General features: G+C 43.8%; 1 protein-coding gene across 8 annotated transcripts in view; it reads right to left on the bottom strand.

Annotated features, from left to right (window-relative positions):
- TFDP2 (transcription factor Dp-2) overlaps positions 1-20,275 on the bottom strand; it is a 196,567-nt gene that overhangs the window by 44,929 nt on the left and 131,363 nt on the right. For 7 of the 8 annotated variants that reach the window (XM_030575520.1, XM_030575513.1, XM_030575516.1 and 4 more), the window contains 2 exons: positions 15,488-15,609; positions 7,272-7,319 (listed from right to left, as the gene is read on the bottom strand). In XM_030575520.1, coding sequence (XP_030431380.1) covers positions 7,272-7,319; positions 15,488-15,534 — 95 coding nt within the window. In that variant the 5' untranslated portion in view covers positions 15,535-15,609. The remainder of the gene's footprint in view (positions 1-7,271; positions 7,320-15,487; positions 15,610-20,275) is intronic. The other variant, XM_030575517.1, reaches the window with a different exon arrangement.

The raw sequence follows: 20,275 nt of genomic DNA, 5'->3' as shown, positions 1-20,275 counted from the left end.
AGGCCCAAATATGAACTGAACAACATATATTACATCTCTTCAGGCCCAATCCCACATTATCATGTGGACAATGAGCATCAAATAAGTTGTGAAATGGTCATCATGTATGTGTGTTAAGAGCATAGGGCCACTGTCTAGGCCTAGCCCCACTTTTACCATTGAGAAGCCCTTTCTGCTACAGCCTTTGTTATATTAACATGGGATAGTGTCTTGTTCTCCAAAGGCAATGTCTAATACTACTAATAAACACTTGACAGTGAGAAAGTATTAGTTAAGAGTATTGATTTCTGACACAGTATATAGATTTTCCATTTTAAATCTTCACATTAAGTTTCACATTTGACTGAGCTAAGTCAGAGATAATCTAATCTTCAGCAGTTGCTAGGTGCCTGACTAAAGCATTCAGCTATCAACAAAAATTAGTTACAAATTCCTTGCCAGAGTAGCTAAACAAGTAAATGGGAGGCAGGCAGTAAAACGTCACCAAGAATAAGCAAGTTATGGGCCCAGTCTAGCATCCAAATAAGTTAATAGAAGATTTTTCATTTACTTCAATGAATGTTCGTTAAGGCCCTGTATGCAGTATACAAGATAGATCTGACTGGTCCCACAGAATGTGATTTCAAAAGACATGGCTCTATTAGGAAACAGTTTTAATATGAATTTTTGCAAAAAGTGAACACAATCTCTCCCCCCCCGACCCCCAATAACATCAAAATTACTAGAATAGTAGGAGCGACAACCAGAGAAGGAAGCTTGCTCTAGTGCAAAATAATTTGTCTACAAATTCCTTCTAAATTAACATCAGTAAAATATTAGTTATAAGCAAGAAGATTTTACTGGCAGACTTAGCTTTTACTGGTCTAACTGTAACGGAAAACTCCATGCCTTGAATTTATTGAAAGTATTATCTATGTAAAGAAATAAGTAAAGTTTCCAAATGGTATAACAGTTTCTTTTTCTTTGATCAAACATGCGGGGTATCTGAGGAAGGGCATACTTCCTGTATAGGACTAAATGGAACCCAATGTTAAAAACAATTAAAAATTTTTAGAGCTCTTCAGACCTGTGATATAATGCAATTGTTGGGTCTGATCCTGCAGTCCTGCAAAATTCCCAATGACATATTATGAATTTTTTAAATGGGAAAAACGTAGATGTTGTTTAACAGGGTAAACAGAATTTTTGTTTTATATTATGGGCCAGTTTCTAGCTGTTCTCTTGTTTGTGATGGATTGCACCAGGAGCAATTTTTCCTTCCATGCATATCTTTGCAGGATGCAGACAGATTCATGGTGATTGCATCACTTGAGAGCAAGGTGTGAAGGGGTATGGGATTATACCAAAAAGAATGGCTGAGCATAGAGGGCAATTTATGCTTTATGAGGAAACACAAGGCCAGTACAGGGGCAAGCATATGCTCGCTTTCTTAAAGGGTGTAATATTTGCTAATCTTGTGCATGCTCCCCAAGAAACCTGATAGCCTTCTGCCTGCCAGGGGCTGGAAAAACCAACATATCACTGTATTTTCAACAACAACAAAAAGCAGCAGGTTCTTGACAAAAGCAAAAAGTAGGTCATAGGAATAAAACACTTCATTTTGGAACTAAAACGTTAACTTTCTAGAGAAGCAACTTGTTACAAGACTTCCATCTAGATCCCATGTTAATATTTTGACATATTGGGACATTTAGATGCAAAAAGATTTATTTGAATTCTTCTTGGTCTCCAAACAATTTTACAACATTTTGTCTAAGAAATAGCATGAACAAAAGAGAGCATACTTGGTGCTCACTCAATTCGTGATGTGCCTGGAAGCCATTTTTGTACTAGGAAGACCAGTAAGATAAACTTACGTTTTATTGTGCTTAAAAACTGACATAATTAATCATTATATCTTTAAAACAAAAACGCTCAGCAATCAGTATTCCACAATAAAGCACATATTCAATTTAATCAGAGATCTGTCATAATGCTTTGATGCCAGGGAGTTTAACTCTGATTATTGCCAACAATACAGGGGAACTACTGGCTATTGATGTCTGGGGTTCATATATCTGCGGCATGTGAGATACTAATGCCCCAGCCAATGGGAGTTGCAGGGATGGCGCCTGCAGACAGGGCAGCGCGTAGAGCCGTCTGGCTAGGCTATAACTGTATTATTATTCTTCCTTGACAGTCACGTTAATATGGAAACTTGGAAGCAAAAATGCTTTCCCTCTAATGCATTAGTTAAATTCTGGAATGGCAATCTGTGCCAGCGTTCTACTGAGCATTTCTGGACATAATAAATCTGGAATCCTATCACAATAGATAAATATTAAAAGGACAGATTAATACTTTATGTCTTTATGTCACTTTAAAAGTTTTTATGTCAGTTTCACAACTTGGTCAGCCTACCAATATATTTCAGGGCGATCTATTGGGTTACCAAACTAATAGTCATAAAGTCAAATTCTTCCATTCATTTTGGAAGGGATCTGCGGAAACACATCAGAAGGCAGAATTTGGTCCTCTAGACTGTCAATGCTAGCAAGCTATAGATAAATGGCAACTGCTTTTAAATTGCTTTGTAGACCTCACACATATACTTTGCATGGATTTAAAAGGAAAAGTGTACAAAAGTACACTGGAAAAGAGGGGGAGATGGAGAAGGGAAAGAATAACAGTAAGCAGAAATAATTTATTTTATCCAGTTAATGAAAGTGGACAAGCGTAGGTACTCAAAGAAATACATGCAAGAGATGTTTTTGGAAGCAAAGTGAAGAAAGAATTACTCATCTTGTGCAGTAACTGGTTCTTTGAGACATGTCCCACTATGGGTGCTCCATTCTAGGTGTATTCACGTCTGTGTGCCTCAGATCAGATATTTTAGGTAGCAGTGTCGTTCTGTCCACACATGTGCTCTCCCCATCTCATGCTCTGCCTCAGTGCCCCTCTCTCTCCTGCTGTCCGAGCAGACACGATAGCTACTAGGAATGGTTTTCATAGCGAGAAGTAGAAGAGAGCAAGTGGCCATAGGTTCATAGGGAGACCTTGTAAGGCAGTTGAGGACAATGTTGAGGTCCCATGCTGGTGCAGGACATCTGATTTGTGGGAAAAGGTTACCCATACCTTTGAGATACCTTTTTGTTGTAGGATAAACAAACACAGAATAACTATCTATTTTATGATGGAAGATGGTGATGGCTGTGAGATGTACCTTTATGTAGCTTAGAGATAATCCTGACTTTTTTAGTTTTAGGTCCTAGAATCTAGGATGTAGGCTAGCACAAGTGGCAGTGGAGAGGATGTAGAAGTAATGTGTCTTGAGTCACACTAGAATTGGAATCTCTTCCATTTTTGAATGTATATGTGATGAGTAGTTAGTTTTATGCTATGTAACATCACCTCCTTTACATCCTCAGAGCAGTTCATTTCTAAACTTTGGAACACTGAGGAGACACTGAGGTGGAGAACCTGAAGACTGTGGTGGAAGATGAGTCCCGCATCCTGAGAGAGGAAGTGAGAAATGGGTTGGAGAGTGTTTGGCAGAAAAACTGCCATTTGAGTAAGGTATGGATACGTCTGTTTTGGCCATGTTGGAACTATAAGAATAAACCTGACTTTTTTTTTGGTTTTTTTTCCCCCCTTATTTTGGGCAGGACCTTTTGCTTCTACTGCATCTAGATAGGCCTCTATGAATTCCAGATATTGTACTGGGGTTAAAGTGGACTTTTGGACATTTAGTTGTAGTCTCAGCTGTAGGAATAGATTCATAGTCTTGTGTGACTCTCACAGTGTTGTCAAAGGAACGTACTTTGAGCAGACAATCATCTAGATACATGAATATCATAACTCCTAGTTTGTGAAGGTATGCTGCTACCCAGAAAGGACCTTCGATTACACTCTGGGTCCAGACGACAGGATGAATGGAGCACTTTGCATTGAAAATAGTCTTGATCCAGACAGACTCCTAGAAACTTCCTGTGGGATGACTGGATTGTGATATGAAAGTAAGCATCTTGTAGGTGGAGGGCAGATAACCACTCCCCTTGGTCCAGAGATAGGATTACTGCTGCCAAAGTAACCATCCTGAAGTGTTGTATCTTTACAAATCTCTTGAGTGACCTTAGATCCAGAATGGGTCTCCAATTGCTGCTCTTTTTAGGTATCTTTTTAGGTATCAGGAAGTATTTGGAATGAAAACCCTTCCCTTGGTGTTGAGTGGGAACTTGTTTTATAGCACCTAGGTTCAGAAGATAAATTGTTTCCTGACATAAAAGGTGCTCATGAAAATGATCCCTGAAGAGGGATGGGGAGGGAGGGTTATTAAATGTTCCCAGTTTTGACGAAAAAGAGTAAGGCGGTTGCCAAAGAGGTGGAGATGTTTGGGTTGTTGCAGCAAATAAAAACATATGTGTGGGGTAAACTCGGGGCCTCGACCAACACATCAAAATTGGTTTTTAGATGTAGATAGTTGTGATGCTGAAGATTGTGGGTAGTGATCTTTGATTTTATTGCTGTTGTCTTTTCCATTGGGGTTCATAATGCTTCTGGGAAGGAGGGAACTCAGCCAGATGAGATCTCTGTGCCAACTGTGACTTAACAGATCTCCTTTTTTTTTGGTAGGTGTGTAAATTCCCCTGGAACACAACATGACTCTGGAGTCTTTTAATGTGTGGTGGGATTCTTCTGTTCTTTCTCCAAATAACTTGGATCCTTCAAATGGAAAAGTCTTCCACAGTGGATTGTACCTCTTTGGAAAGCCGGAAAGGTGAAACCATGAAGCTTTCTGCATGACCATTGTGGTTGAGATGGAGTGAGCAGCTGTACCACCAACGTCCAGAGAGGCCTGCAACTATGTCCTTGCAAGGAGCTGACCCTCAGAAATGATTGCTTAAAATTGTTCTCTTTGATCAGTTGGGAGATGTTCGATGAAGCCATTTAATTTAGAGTAGTTGATACGATTGTATTTTGCCATAAGGGCTTGATAATTAGCAATCCTAAATTGTGGGGTCACTGATTAATATGATTTCCCTCCAAATAAATCCAGTCATTTCCAGTCCTTGTCGTCAGGTGCTGATTTAGCGTGGTGCTGTCTGCCATGTTCATTTACAACATTGACAAGGGAATTCAGGGATGGGCAAGAAAATAAAAAATCTGTGTCTTTAGAGGGAACACAATATTTTGTCTGCTCTTTTGTATGTGGGAGGTATTTTGGCTGGTGTCTGCCATATAGTTTTCACTAGGCTGAGCAAGGTCCTATTGACAGGGAGCATAATGTGAGCTGATGAAGTATGTAGGATGTCCAGCAACTTATGTTGTGATTTCTTCAGGCGAAATCTGTACCGAGTTTGCTACTCTCTTAATGAGCTTTTGAAGCTATCTGAAGTCATCTGCCAGAGTTGGTGGGGAAAGCATCAGGAGAGGACAAAGATGTTCATCACAGGAGTAACCTCCTTATTAGTCTCACTTCCTGTTCTTCAAACATCTTCTCTTGAGGATCAGGAGGTCTAGACAGAGAAGCAGAAGCAGACTATCTTCTCTATCGCTTTAGGTGACATGAGATGTCCTTGAGACTTGGTGTTTATAGGCTGCCCGTGGGTCCCACTAGGGCCACTGAGGTGGTGCTAAGTGTGTGTGCCAAGAGTATCCATACCAACTGGGTAAGCCATGCCTCTTGTGGCAGTAAACTGAGGTTGCAGCAATTTCTGGGTGGCTGGTTTCTTGATATTGTAATGGGGAGCCTTCCACAGACACTGAATAAAAATCCTCATCATCCTTTTCATTGTTGCTTGACAGAGGTGAAACAGTCATGGATGCTGGGGGAGACTGCCTCAGTACTGCACATAAGTTAGGGGACCGAGACATGGCCAGTATCGAGATCATGCCAGTGCCTAGTAGAGGCATCTCTGAGATTAGTAAGTCGTCAGAGAAATTAAATTTCTGCAGTAGCGGGGGGTACCACTGTGGTAAGATGAGCAGTAGACGCTGATGTAGATGGAGACGATGGTACCAGGAGTCTTCTGCATTCCAATGAATGGCCAGTAGGTGTTGTTCTGGTCTTCTGTGGAGCCGAAGTACTTGGTACAGAGGCACAAGAGGACTTCATAGTGCTGCTTTGGAGGAGCTATAGTGCTCTCTATCTCTGTCTAAGTACTGATCTTCCCGAGGATATGCCCTTAGAATCTTTAGACTTATTGGTGGTACTGGTACCTGAGGAGCCTGCCGCCTCGTGGGTACCCAGCCATTGGTACTGAGGTGGTTGACCTGGTCTGGGATCTCTCTCTCTCTTCTCAGGGGGCTTGTAGCCCGCTTCTTTGAGAGGAATACAAAGATTTACTCTTTGAAGTCACCAGAGAGTGTTGAGCCAAGGACATTGGTAGAATTGACTTAGTCGAAGACCACTGTCCAGGAGTGGTCAGGGCTGGGGTCAGAGGTTGGTCTGAGTGAACTTTCCATTATGAGGCATCTCAATTTTAGTTCACGGCTCTTCCTACTCCTTCATTTTAGTTTCACACAAAAAGTGCCCTTTTAAGCCACGTGTGATTCTCTGAGGCAGCAAATGGAGCAGGAATGTTCATCACTGACTGGAATGGCTTCTCGACAGGACAGAGAACGTTTCAACATGGGGAAGCTGGGCATATCTTTTCCAAGGTTCACTTCCCAAGAGAGAAGAGACAGAGAAGAACTAACTAAGGACAGGAAGTTAGATATTCTAACAACAAAATAAAGAGAGGAGAAAAAAAAGGAGTATTAACACTAACAGAAATTCTAGGAACTACATTATTAACCGCAAAACAAAAAGTGAGATATAGATAATGAACTCTGAAATCGGACTCTAAGGTTCTGTCTCAGGTGAAAGGCATTTGAGAAAGAACTGAGGGTGGCTCACATGCACTGAGGCAGAGCACAAGATGGGAAGAGCGCATGTGCAGGCTGAATGGACACTGCTACCTAAAATCTCTGATCTGAGGTGCAAGGATGTGAATACAGCTGGAGTGGGGCACCTATATGGACAGTACTTGAAGAAGAAACATAGTTTAACACCTGTGTTTGTTACATAGAAAACCAGAACCATCCCACTTCTGGGAAAGTGTTTCATTTATTTTTAATGGCTCTCTTTTTTGCCTCTTTGATGACTACAGACATACTATTCTAACTAAAGCAGTTTAGCTAAGGAATAAGAGTAACGGAAAACTACTGTAAGTGGGAACTAGACATCTCTCTCTCTCTCAAGTTGGAACTGAAAGTAAATCTGGTTACAAATATACATACAGAATACTCACCTTTCTGAAAAATCTGATTCTATAAATTCCCGAGCCCGTTTTCGGTCCCTAGAGAGAGGAAAACATTTTTTTTTAAATTTAACATCTTTCCTTTGCAGGGACCAAGAAAATATATACATTTTGTATATAGGAATATTAACAGCCTTGTACTTGAGCATTTTAAAAAATCATTCATTTTTAAGTACAGTTAAATGTACTATGCAAACTATAATGAGAGAAAAAATAATGCAAATATCACCTGACAGAATTTAAATGAGAAATGGTTAAAATTTTGGATGCAGCATGGTGCAGTGAACAGAATATCACAGTGGGAGTGAAGCCAGTATGAAGCTAGGAGAATGATTACAGCTGTCTCTTAATTTTGGAAATCAGTTTGGGTATCAGTGGAACTGGTGGAAAGTGGGGCTGGATACCACTGTAGAAGGCAGGCATCAGCCAAGGAGTCTAGGCTCTTGCACCCTCTGGAATGCCTGATGTTGTCCTTGGTGGTAAACAGTTTTATCATGAGAAACTTCCCCCCCGCTTTATGATTAATCTCTACAGGGACCGATTGTGATTGGATAGAGATTAGAGAGAAATAGAGAGATTAAGATAATGGAGATATACCGATCTCCTAGAACTGGGAGGGACCCCGAAGGGTCATTGATGTCCAGCCCCCTGCCTTCACTAGCAGGACCAAGTTCTGATTTTGCCCCAGATCCCTAAGTGGCCCCCTCAAGGATTGAACTCACAACCTTGGGTTTAGCAGGCCAATGCTCAAACCACTGAGCTATCCTTGCTCAGGAAGGCTGCCATGTCACAGTTAACTTCCGTAAGTGAAGGGCCACCACAATTATCCTATGTTGGTGGTACCCTATCCAGAGCTTGATGGACTCCAGACAGAGAGGAGACAAGCATGCGCCTCCCTGCTTGTTGATGAAGTGCATTACACATGTGTTGTCCATCCGGATCTTCATTGCAGAATTCTGAAAAACAGATAGGAAGGCCAGGCAGGCTAGCCTGATGTGTCTGAGCTCCAGAACATTGATGTGGAACCCCCTGTTCTGAGTGACAGCTATTGCATCAACAGGAATTTGTCTTCAGGAAGGTATGCTTTCACTGATCTAGGAGTCATAGGCTCCTATGAACTTTATCATTCGTGATGAGCTAAGAGAGAATTTTGTGTAGTAGGCACCTTAGCTCAGAGAACAGGGACAGCACATATTCTAACCTTGCCGCCATCTCCTTCTAGGAACTGCCCTGAGTCAGCCAATCGTTGACGTAAAGGTAAATGGGAATGCCCTTCCTTCTGAGATGGGTCACTGGTACTTCTAAGCACTTTGTAAAAACTCAGTGTCATGGAGAGCCTGAAATGCAGTACCTTACACTGGTAATGACTGGTTCCCACTATGAATCATACGTACTTCATGTGCACCAGATGGATAGCTATGGGTCTCTCATTCCCTGTGCTGTTCCTGGTCTGGTTGAGGAATCAGATGCTGTATCCTTCAAGGAATGATGTTTTGTGTCCTCCCTCTGAGACCTACTTTCACATTTGATGCTATATTTGGATTCCATCTGTCTCTGTTGTCTTTACGTACAGGCACGGTTGCCAGTTTTGATGCCTGTGTCAGAGAGACCAGTGCAGATGCTAGAGCAGTTGTTGGTGAGACTGTCATTATTGAGGCTTTCAGTGTTGAAGACTTCACTGATGTTGAAGTAATCAGTGTTGAAGTCACTGGTGCCAGTTATGGTGGTGCTCTCTTTACCTTCTCTCCAGTGCTTGATTCTGGGGTATGATCTGTGCTCAAGGGAGCTCTGGCCAATGCTGGCTCATTTGGCCTTGCTCTAATAGTGATCTTCATTTCTGGGTCCAAAGTTACCGTCATCGATTGCTCTAGCAGATATAGCTTGAGCTGGGTGTCCCTGGATGAAAAGGACTTGCACACAGAGCACCTGTTTGGGATATGGCATTTCCCCTAGGCAGAAGGAGGCACTGACTGTGTCCATCCTTGGTGATCAGTCACTCACAGGAGACCAGGGTTTAAACTCTTAAAATCTGGAGTTTCCCACAAGGTGTGGTTGTTAGCATGAAGTGCCTGGTTTACAGGAGGGTCCCCGGTAACTTTTTTTTTCTCTCTCTGTCAAGATAAATATTTCTTTACAAATTTGATGGCATAAATGGTTTTAAAGTCTCTAAGAAGAATAGTGTGTTGGCCAGATGGTAAGTTCCTTCTCACTGCTCTGAGTGATAAGAGGGAACAGAGAGGGTCAGAGTCACTCTACTTTAATCCCTTGTGTAGGAGCATGAGGAGGCACAGGGTGCATGTGCGGTCCTGACCTGTTATTCAAAAGAATCTGATCTCGCATGCATAATGTACATGCACACCTAGGGTAAGATTCAGACACAGAACTTTAGAATCTTGATCAGAACATCAACAGATTAGGAATAATCATTTAGACCAAGAGAATTTTGCAAATCACAAAAGTCTGGCTGTCCTTCAATACTAGATGTAGAAAAGAAAAGAGTCTCCTACATCAACTAGTATGACAGAAATCTGAATGTCAATTTGTATTTACCAGGCACTCTAAATACCCTGCTATCATATAATCCAAATATCACAGTAACATACACACTAATAGAAAAAGACAAAAAATGTAAGAGGGCCAACCTACTGACTTACCCTAAGTTCAACAATGGGCATATGTTGGATTTACTCCCCCAAAATTCAGAACTAGTTTCTCTTTCAGAAGATAAAAAAACCTGGCCAACTGGTCATGCAGTTTACTTGTTAATTGTTCAGACTGTCATTTCTGCCACAGAGCAAAAAGTGCTTAACAGGTCTTGTGGCTAAAACATAGGACCAAGAGTCAGGATAGATACAAAAATTCTATTCCCATTTCTGCCACAGACTTACTGGGTACCCTTTGACAAGTCACTTAAACTTTCCATGCCTCCATTTCCCCCTCTTTAAAACTGGGAAGATATTATTGACACACACATCACTGGTTAGAAAAAAGACATTTACCTTTTCCATAACTGGTGTTCTTCGAGATGTGTTGCACATGTCTATTCCACAATAGGTGTGCATGCACCAATGCCGGAAGTTTTTCCCCTAACAGTACCCATAGGGAAGCGCCCCAGCAACCCCTGGAGTGACGCCTCCATGGTGCAGTATAAGGAGCGCTGCGTGCTTCCCCTACCCTCAGTTCCTTCTTGCCAGACAACTCCGACAGAGGGGAATGAGCGTGGGATGTGGAATAGACATGAGCAACACATCTCGAAGAACACCAGTTACGGAAAAGGTAACTGTCTTTTCTTCGAGTGATTGCTCATGTGTATTCCACAGTAGGTGATTCCAAGCCGTATCTGTTGGAGGTGAGTAGGAGTTCACAAATTCTCAGGATGGAGTACAGCCCTGCCAAACCTGATGTCATCCCTGGTTTGGGAGACGATCGCATAGTGCAAGGTGAACATGTGAACTAAAGACCACGTGGCAGCCCCACAAATGTCCTACATTGGGATGTGGGCCAAAAAAGGCAGCCAACGAGGCTTGCACCCAAGTCGAATGCGCCTTCACAATTGGTGGTGGAGAGATTCCCACCAGGTCATAACAGGTACGGATGCACAAAATGATCCAGTTGGAGAGCTGTTGAGTGGCGATCGGCCGACCTTTCATGCGCTCGGCCAACGCCAAGAACAGTTGAGAGGACTTTCTGAACAGCTTAGGCTGCTCCAGATAGAAAGCCAGAGCCGGTCTCATATCCAGCGTGTGGAGATGGCGCTCCTCACTGGACATGTGGGGCTTGGGGCAGAGGACCGGTAGAAAAATGTCCTGACCCATGTGATAGGTGTAGACCATCTTTGGGAGGAACGAAGAGCATGGGCGGAGCTAGACTTATCCTTATCCGGGGACTTGGAGGTCACAGGTGGGACCAGGAGCACATGGCTAGCGGCTCAAATGGGGGCCCCGTGAGACAGGCCAACACCAGATTCAGGTTCCACTGCGGGACTGGGGGCCTAACATACTGGAAGAAACAATCAACTCCTTAAGGAACCGGCCAGTCATAGCATGGGAGAATACCGCATGGCTCTGCACTGGTGGATGGAAGGCCAATATAGACACCAGGTGCACCTTTACTGACGAGGGTACCAAGTCCTGGGCTCTAAGGTGAAGGAGGTAGTCCAGAATAAGATGGATCGGTGCGGACACTGGGGAAATTCCCCGCTCGTCTGCCCATTTGGAAAATTGAGACCACTTTGCCAAGTAGGCTCAGCGCGTGGAGGGCCACCTGCTTTCTAGCATCACGTGTTGAACCCCTGCTGAGCATGTCCTTTCCTCCCTTCCTAACCATTGAGCAGCCACGCCATGAGGTGGAGTGCTGCTAGGTTGGGGTGGAGGCGGTGGCCTCGGTGGTCCTGGGAGAGCAGGTCGAGGCAAGACGGCAAAGGCTACGGCGACCGCCAGACCTGTGAGGGTCCCGTACCAATACTGCCTGGGCCATGTCGGGGCAATCAGAAGGACCTGGGCTTTGTCTGTCTTTATTTTTTCCAGGACCTTGCCAATCACCGGGGACAGGGGAAAGGAATAAAGAAACTGGCCTCACCAGGACAGGAGGAAGGCATTGCAGATAGCACCCCGTCCCAGCGCCCATCCCGCCAGAGCAGAACCAGGGACAGCGATGGTTCTGCCAAGTTGCGAACAGGTCCACCTGGGGAGTTCCTGTGCACCACCTCATAGGAAGGGTCCCCCAGGAGGGACAGGGGCAGGGGGCGGTTGGGCAGGGAGGAAGTAAACTGGAGGGTGTAGCCCCGGGAGATGGTGTTGAGGACCCATCGGTCTGAGGTCAGCCCCGACCACTCCGGGAGGAAAGCATACAACCGACTGGAGAAGGAAAATTTTATTGAGGGTGGATCCCTGATGAGAACTATCAGGGCACCGGCGGTCATCCTGTCAGAATGGCTTTTTCCCTGCCTGCCTGCCCTTGGAGGACCCAGGTTGGGAGGCAGGCCAAGACTGCCTCTGTGGGTGCCTCTTATAGTCCTATAACTTCTTATAAGCACCCTCGTATTTTGGGTGGGTGGCCTGAGTGGAAGTCTACTGCAGCTTGAACTTAGGTTTAGCCGGAGCCGGAACATAGACACCCAGAGTCTGGAGAATCATGCAGGAGTCTTTCAAGCCATGCAGCTTTGTGCCCGTTTGTTCCACAAACGGAGCTTTGCCATCAAATGGGAGGTCCTGTAGGGAGGTCTGCGCCTCACTGGACAACCCAGAGAACAGGAGCCATGACGCCCTTCTCATGGACACCACAAAGGCCATGGACCGCGCAACTGTGTTCGCTGCATCCAAAGCTGCCTGCAGGGTTGCCCTGGCAGCCACTGCACCGTCCTCCACCAGTGCTTTGAACTCCTTCCTGTCATGCTCCTGGAGGGAGTCCTCGAACTTGGGCAGGAAGCTCCACAGATTGAACTCACACCAGCCCAGGAGAGCCTGGTGGTTCGCCACCCATAACTGGAAGCTTGAGCACGAATAAAGTTTCCTTCCAAAAAGAGTCCAGCGTCCACGAATTTTTATTTTTTGGTGTAGGGGCTGGCTGGCCCTACTGCTCCCTGTGGTTGACAGACTCAACCACCAGGGAGGTAGGAGCATCGTGGGGTGTATAAGTACTTGTGTCCCTTGGCAGGTACAAAATACTTGCATTCTACTCTCTTAGAGATGGGGGCCAATGAGGCTGGTGTTTGCCACAGGGCATTTGAAATTTTTGCCAGCCCTTCATGGAGAGGCAAGGCCATGCTGCCCGGTGCCGAGGAGGACAGCACATTAAACAGGGAGTCCGAGGGCTTCTCCATCTCCTTTGCTTGGAGGTGGAGGCTTGATACTACCTTTTTGAAGAGTTCTTGGTGGGCCCTGAAGTCTTCCTGCGGGGCAGAGCAGTGCCGAGAGCCTCGGTTGGACAGAACCCAACCAGATAGTCTGGTGGGCATTGAGGGCAATCCATGTGGACTTTGCCCTGAATGGCCGCTGGGAAGTGAATGGCGTTGGGAACGTTCCCTCAGCCGAGACTGGTACCAAGCTGGGAGCCACTGCTGAGATCCCAGTGGTGGCTTCCCTCTGGAGCATGAGGCTGACATCAGCGGTGCTCCTGGAACTGGCATGGACATAATGGCACGGACATAACATCCCGGGCAGCCTGCAGGGCCCCTGGTGTGGACGGCATCCGGCATCTGGAGAGGCTTGTTTCACATGGGCCGGGCTACTCTGCTCGACATGAGTCAGAAGCCTAGAGGCCGGTGTGGATCGAGGACTGCCCAACATGGGACTAGCCTCTGTCCTGGGTTTACTCTGGTGCCGCGGTGAAGGCCGCTTTCTAGCCTTCCTAGGCATGCCATGTGGATGGGGAGTGGTGCCAACTGGTCGATGGCGCTGAAGGGTTGCTGCGCACCAACACCGCGGTGCCTGGTGCTGACTCGGAGTGGCGCACCAGAGCCGGGGTCAGCGCCAACTCCATCAGAATAGCCTGGAGCCTAATGTCCCTCTCTCTCTCTTTCCGGGGCTTAAATTACTTGCAAATCTTGCAGTGATCTCTGACATGGGTTTCCCTCAAACAGTGCAGACAGTCCGAGTGTGGATCACGCAGTGGCACAGATCGCCTACAAGTGTTGCACGACTTGTAACCTGGGGCGTGGGACATGCCCTGGCCCAGGCGCTCTAACTAAACTAAACTAACTACAGGTACCATACACTGAACTAAACAGGCACTTTTGGGGACAAGCTATAGCAAAGCTGGAGCAGAGTAGTTCCAAAGCACTTTCACTGGCAGGAAGAAGGGATTGAGGGTGTGGGGAGCAAGCAGAGCCCCTTATACCGCACCATGGACACGCCACTCCAGGGGTCGCTGGGGCTCTCCCCTCCAGGTACTCCTAGGGGAAAAGCTTCTGGCACCAGTGCATGTGGTGAGCACACACACCTATCATGGAATACACACGAGCAATCACTCAAAGAAGAACCAAGGATTACTTAATTAATGACTGAAAATCGATCTGAGAATCCTGGATGAAACAGCAAAATATTACTGAGAGAGTAATAACATTAATAGTTGATGTAGCATGGTCCGGCCACTTACACAGACTGTGCCTTTTCTGTCTGTCTAGGTTTTTATAATGTCATCCATCACCATAGTATCTCAGCACTTACAGATTTGTGACAGACTCAGACCAGTGGGGTACAGGAGTCTGGTAGAGGGCAAATATACTGGTCACTGGATGAGTAATTTTCTGTTCCCTGAGTGACCAGAGCAGGGGCTGCACTAGAGAGCGGGCCCGGGTTCCCCCCAAACCTCTCAACTTCTGATCAGACACAGGAGGAGTTGATCCAGACTGTGGGTTCCATCAGAGGGGAAGATCACTGAGGTGAGCAAATCTGCCAATAAGCGCAGGACCCACCAAGGTAGAGGAGGAACTTTGTCACACATTCAAAAGATACATACATCTATATTAAATGAGTAATAGTATTTGCAGGGAAGGACATATGTTGATGTTGGGCTACTGGGTATACTTGTCCTTAAAGTCTTACTTGAAAATAAAAAGTTATCTTCAAAAGCATTGTATTAAATCTGTCCATGATATCTTAAGGTGCAGGAATGCTGAAATAAAACAAAAATAAACGGGTCCTGAAAGATTTTAAAGCTCAAAACTCAAAAGCACCTTGCTCTTCAGTCAGAGATCTCTGTGAGAACAGATTGCAACACTGTGAATCAGTAATATGAAAATACAGCCATCAACAACATTTAGAGTTTGTCACTAGTTTTATGGCCTGTTTTTAAAAAATGCCTGTTAAGGCATGTTTGACCCACCCTTTTACTGTTGGCAAACACCAGTAATCCTTTACAGTAAGGATACTGTAAATTTGTATGGATCTATGAAGAGTAAGGACTTGTTTTAATTGTGCAAATACATTCAGTTCTTTCCATTACTACCGGAAAATAAGCATCACCACAAACCCATATACAAATTAGGTAGTGAAATAAACCCAGACTGAAATCATTGGTACATATAGTTACACGCTTACGTACTATAGACATTAAAAATACAAAATATGCTTAACAGCACACATCCTTTGAACTGTGTAGGAACTAGGATATTTGAGCCAAGATACACATGCAAGAGTATACAGAAGAAAAATCAAAACAGGTTTGCCCCAGTGCCCAGCACTTCTTTAAACAAAACAAATTCTTACCCTGGAATCCAGCCAGTGGCTTCTGTTATGTGCGTCTGAGTGACCATTGCTGGCGCTGGGGTGTATGGACTCCCAATCAGAACGCTCCCTGAATTGGTCAGTCTTTGTGGTGTGCTTATGATCTATGAAAATTAGAAACAAAATTACGTTCTATAAAACAATTTAAAAGTAAATGGACATCAACCAACACAAATCATGGTCTTAAGCAAAACAATTTTAGCATTATGTAAACTGCAGTCACATGCACTTAACACTGAAGCGGCATCATTTAAAAATACGGCCTAAAACTATCTTGCAACATAATATATTCCAGGCCTTAATGTGAGACCCAATTCCACTGTCTTTTGGCAATTTCCTTCAATCTAATCACATCATTGAAAGATTTTCTTAAGTAAAGAGTATGAAACTGAACTTTTTCTCATAAACACATGCTTGCAATGCATGTTTCACAGGTGAAAGGCTATATACCGTATATATCTCACAGCTGTCTCTTGATTTTGGGGATCAGTGGAACTGGTGGAAAGGGAGGCTGAATATCATGGCAGAAGGCAGGGATCGACCAAGTAACCTAGGCTCTTCCCCCCTCTGGAATGCTTGATGTCGTTGGTGGCAAACAGTTTTATCATGAGAACTCCCTTTTATGATTAATCTCCAAACTCAAGAAAATTCTGCAGGACTGTAGATGAATTATATAATCATATACGTAAAATTATGAAAGCTATACCTTAAAATTCTGTTTAAAATGTTGTCTACATTAAAACAGATCTGGTGCAGCTGAATCAGTTCTGAACACAGTTTAACACCAAGTGTAGACAAGGACAAACGAGAAGTAGCCTAAAATAGTAACTTAATTTCATATTAATAAATCAATAAGTTTATCTGTACTTTTCCTGTAGTGACCCATGTGAGTCAAAACTGCGTACCTTAGATTTAGACGGGATTAACAATTTCAGTCATTCTGCTAATTTGGTTGGCTCTTATTCAGGCAATAAAAAAAGGCCTACACAAACAATTGTTACGTTAGTTGGGCTATGTATTCATGAGGCTTAGAAGCTGTAATGGGTCCACCATAATAGGGATAGGTATATCCTTCTTGGAACAAATCAGAAGCCTATGTGTACTGTTGACGCTGGGCCTGAATTTTTTCAGTATCCAACATTGCAAATGACTCATTTGTAGATGAGCATAGGGAGCTACATTTGTTACTGAAGCCATGAGACCCATTAACCATGCAAAAAAAAGAAATAATTTGTTCTGGAAATAGATGTAGAAGGTTTATGGCTGATTTTTTCTTTAAGCATCTGTCTCCACTGTTAAGTCCAAGATGGTGCCTGTAAAAGGAATCCATTGAATGGGTATTAGTAATGATTTTTCCCAGTTTATTCTGAGCCTTAAGTTGTTGAAAAGCATATAGATCTTGGACATGACTATAGAGAGGGCCTTCTTTGATGGAACTTTGATAAACTAAACTAACAAGGGGAGATGAAAATACCCAGTCGCTGGTAGGTGGGCAACCACCACCACCACCATGCATTTTTAAAAAAAACACTTAGGGCCAGAGATAGACGGAAGGGGAAGAACTTGTATTGAAAATTATATTTTCCTATGACGAAATGGAGATATTTGCAGTGAGATAGTCTTATGGATATGTGAAAATAAACATTCTTTAAATCAACAGCTGCAAACCAGTCCTGTTGTGTAAGAGAAGAAATTACAGATTCTAGAGACAGCAAGTGGAAGTGGAACCTCTTTATGGAAAAATTCAGTTCCTCTGATCCAATATTGGACGGAGAGCCCCATCCTTTTTTTTTTTTTTTTTTTAACATTAGAAAGTACTTTGAATAGAATTATTCTGGTCATCCATAATACTATTAATAAACAATGATAACTGGTTTCATAGGAGATGGCAGTATCATGCCATAACTTCCTGATATTTCATGATTCTCATTCCAAAAGTGGTAGATGAAAATTATTTTCTTCCTAATGCATGCATCCTCTTTCTCTCCCTATCAGAAGTTGTTTAATGCACTATACCTCCCTCAGAGAATTGAACTGGGGACTCCAGCACCAGAGAAATCACAGGTGGATGCATATGGATCACAGGAAAACTTTACCAGCTCCCCCCAAGAGGATTATCAGCTTCCCCAGACATTGGTTCAGCTGATTTAGCAGGTTGAGACAGTCCATCCAAAAAAGGTGAAATAATTCTGCTTCTGGAGAATTAATCCAAAATATCAAACATTGGGAGTGAAGTCTCCTCCACAGCTATTTAGGGCATGCTCAGAATCTTAGCCATTATATTCATTAGTTCAGAATAAGAACTACATCCTCTGAAGGGAATGAAAAAGAAACTAAATTAACATAAGGAAAGACTGGCACAAGCCTCTCTGTCCTACCAGATTCCTCCAGCCATCTGTCCTACAGCTCTGGACTATGTGATTAAGGGAATCTCTGAGACTCTGCCACAGGGGGAATTGTCCTTCTGCACCTTTGCTTTAGATCAGTTAAAGCTAAATAAATCTCTTTACTAAACCAAAAGATCTACAGAGACAGTACACTGAATCAATATTCTTTTTTACTCTCCAACTATCACCCTTGAAGGTCTTACACCATTCATGCAGACCTTGTTCCTGAGAGAAGCTAGATTCTGCTCTCTCCATAATGCATTGTTTCATCTGTCTATCAAATGGTGCCACTGGACAGTAAAGAGGTCTCTCTTCTCCACAAGTTTGCAGCATCCCAGTACGGGACTAGAAGAACTCTGAATTGCCACATCAGTGAATGTTATTACCACTCAATTGACAAGTCAGTCATTTATCCTTATACTAAGAACTCTGGGAAAGTATTTTTAAAAGAAAGGTTACTTCTTGTCTCTTCTAGTAACTGGAGTTCTTCAAAATGTATGCCCCCTATTTGTAGTCAACTGTGGGGGTCCATGTGCTACATGTGCCAGAAAGCTGAAGATTCTTGCTAGTAGTATCTGTTGGTCTGTGTCTGAGCCCCCTCCTCCTCATACTTTAAGCATATTAGGTATTCGAAAACACAAGAAATGGAAGCAGATACAGGAAAGCCAGATTGTCCCTTCATCCAAGTTTGAAATCTGGACCACTTTAGATGGTAACAGATTCTAGTAGATTGCTTTTGTGAGTTAATTAGTACATCCTGCCCAGATGAAGAACGTGACTGCTCAAGAGCAGACTGCTCAAGTCCAATCACTCATGTCATCAGGTAAAGACTGTGGGTCCATATGAAAGATCCTGTCCTCCTGGCTTGGACAGGAGAGCTGAGGGCAGGGGAAGATATGTGAAGACTCTGCTGGACAGCTGAAGGACACTAGTAACGACCACTGCTGATATGGCCAAGTCGGGGCAATGAGTATCATTCTTGCCCTGTCCTGATATATCTTCCTTACCATCTTTTAAATCAGTGGGAAGAAAGGAAACACACACATCAAACCCTTCCTCCAATGCAAAAGGAAGGCATCTGACAGGGATTGTCAGTCTCTGCTTGCTCTGGAACAGAGAGAGGCAACATATTCTATTGACCCTTACTGTGAATAAGTCAACCTTTGACTGACCTCAGATGGAGAATATAGTCTGAACCAACTAATCCTTTAGAGCCCATTTGTGCATCTGGGAGCTGTCTCTGCTAAGATAGTCCATGAACATATTGTTTTCTCCAGCTAGGTGCAGGGCCACAGGATAAAATGTCGTGACAAACACACTAATCCACAGACTTACTGCTTCTGTGAACAGAAGAGCAGAGTGGGCCGCCCCTACTTGTTGATATCATCATCATCATCATCATCGGCAATCCCTCAATTCAAGGATGATCTCTGCCACGCGCTTGTTGATGTAATACATCGCTGATGTATCGTCTGTCATCCCCTGTACAACACTCCCTTGCAGGTAAGGGAGGAATGATTTGAGAACCAGATGAACAGGTCTTAATTCCAGTACAGTGATATGCAGGGATCCCTCCTGAGGGGGCCAGTGCCCTCGAACTGTCAAATGATTCAGATGTCCTCCTTAACCTGTTGCTGATGTGTCTGAAGTCACTGTCCAGGATGGACTGAATTGTGCACCTCTGAGCACATTTGCCCCGACTGACCATCAGTCTAGGGAGACTATGACATTCTGAGGCATGGTGATCAATGACTGAAGGTTGTTCTAACTTGGCCTGTACACCTGAGACATCCAGTGTTGTAAACGTCTCATCCTTAGATGCGCAAAATACATCTCCAATACATCTGTTAGTCTATAAGGTGCCACAGGACTCTTCGCTGCTTTTCACAAAATAGAACTTGTAAGTAGTGGCCACTGTGAGACCCAGAAAGAATTTTAAACCTTCTGGGTGGGACACTGTCAATCTGTAACGGTACTAACTAATCTTGATAAATCTGTTCTCTGGTAAAATAGCTCTGATTTCCACAGAGTCCAGGATGGTACCTACCAAGAGAATCCTTTATGAGGGGCAGAGAATTTTCTCTGGGCAATTAAGAAGGAGCCACGGTCTGAAAAGACTTTATCCTTGAAACTGATTTGGTATAACAGCTCCTCACGCAAGAGGGCCTCCAGTAGCCAGTTGTCCAAATAAGAGTAAACAAATACCCTGATTCCTCAGATGACTGCTACCACAGAGATAGTTTATAAAAATTCTGGGTGCTGTGGAAAGGCCAAATGGGAGCACCATGTATGGATAGTGGCGACAAGCCACTATGAATCAAAGATACTTGTGATGATTTTGATGAATGAGATATGAAAATATGCATTATTTAGATCAACAGTT

Source organism: Gopherus evgoodei, chromosome 9 (assembly GCF_007399415.2).
Source record: "Gopherus evgoodei ecotype Sinaloan lineage chromosome 9, rGopEvg1_v1.p, whole genome shotgun sequence".
Taxonomy (NCBI): domain Eukaryota; kingdom Metazoa; phylum Chordata; order Testudines; family Testudinidae; genus Gopherus; species Gopherus evgoodei.
The sequence above is the reverse complement of the archived record's forward strand: the minus strand, read 5'-3'. Positions and strand labels throughout refer to the sequence as shown.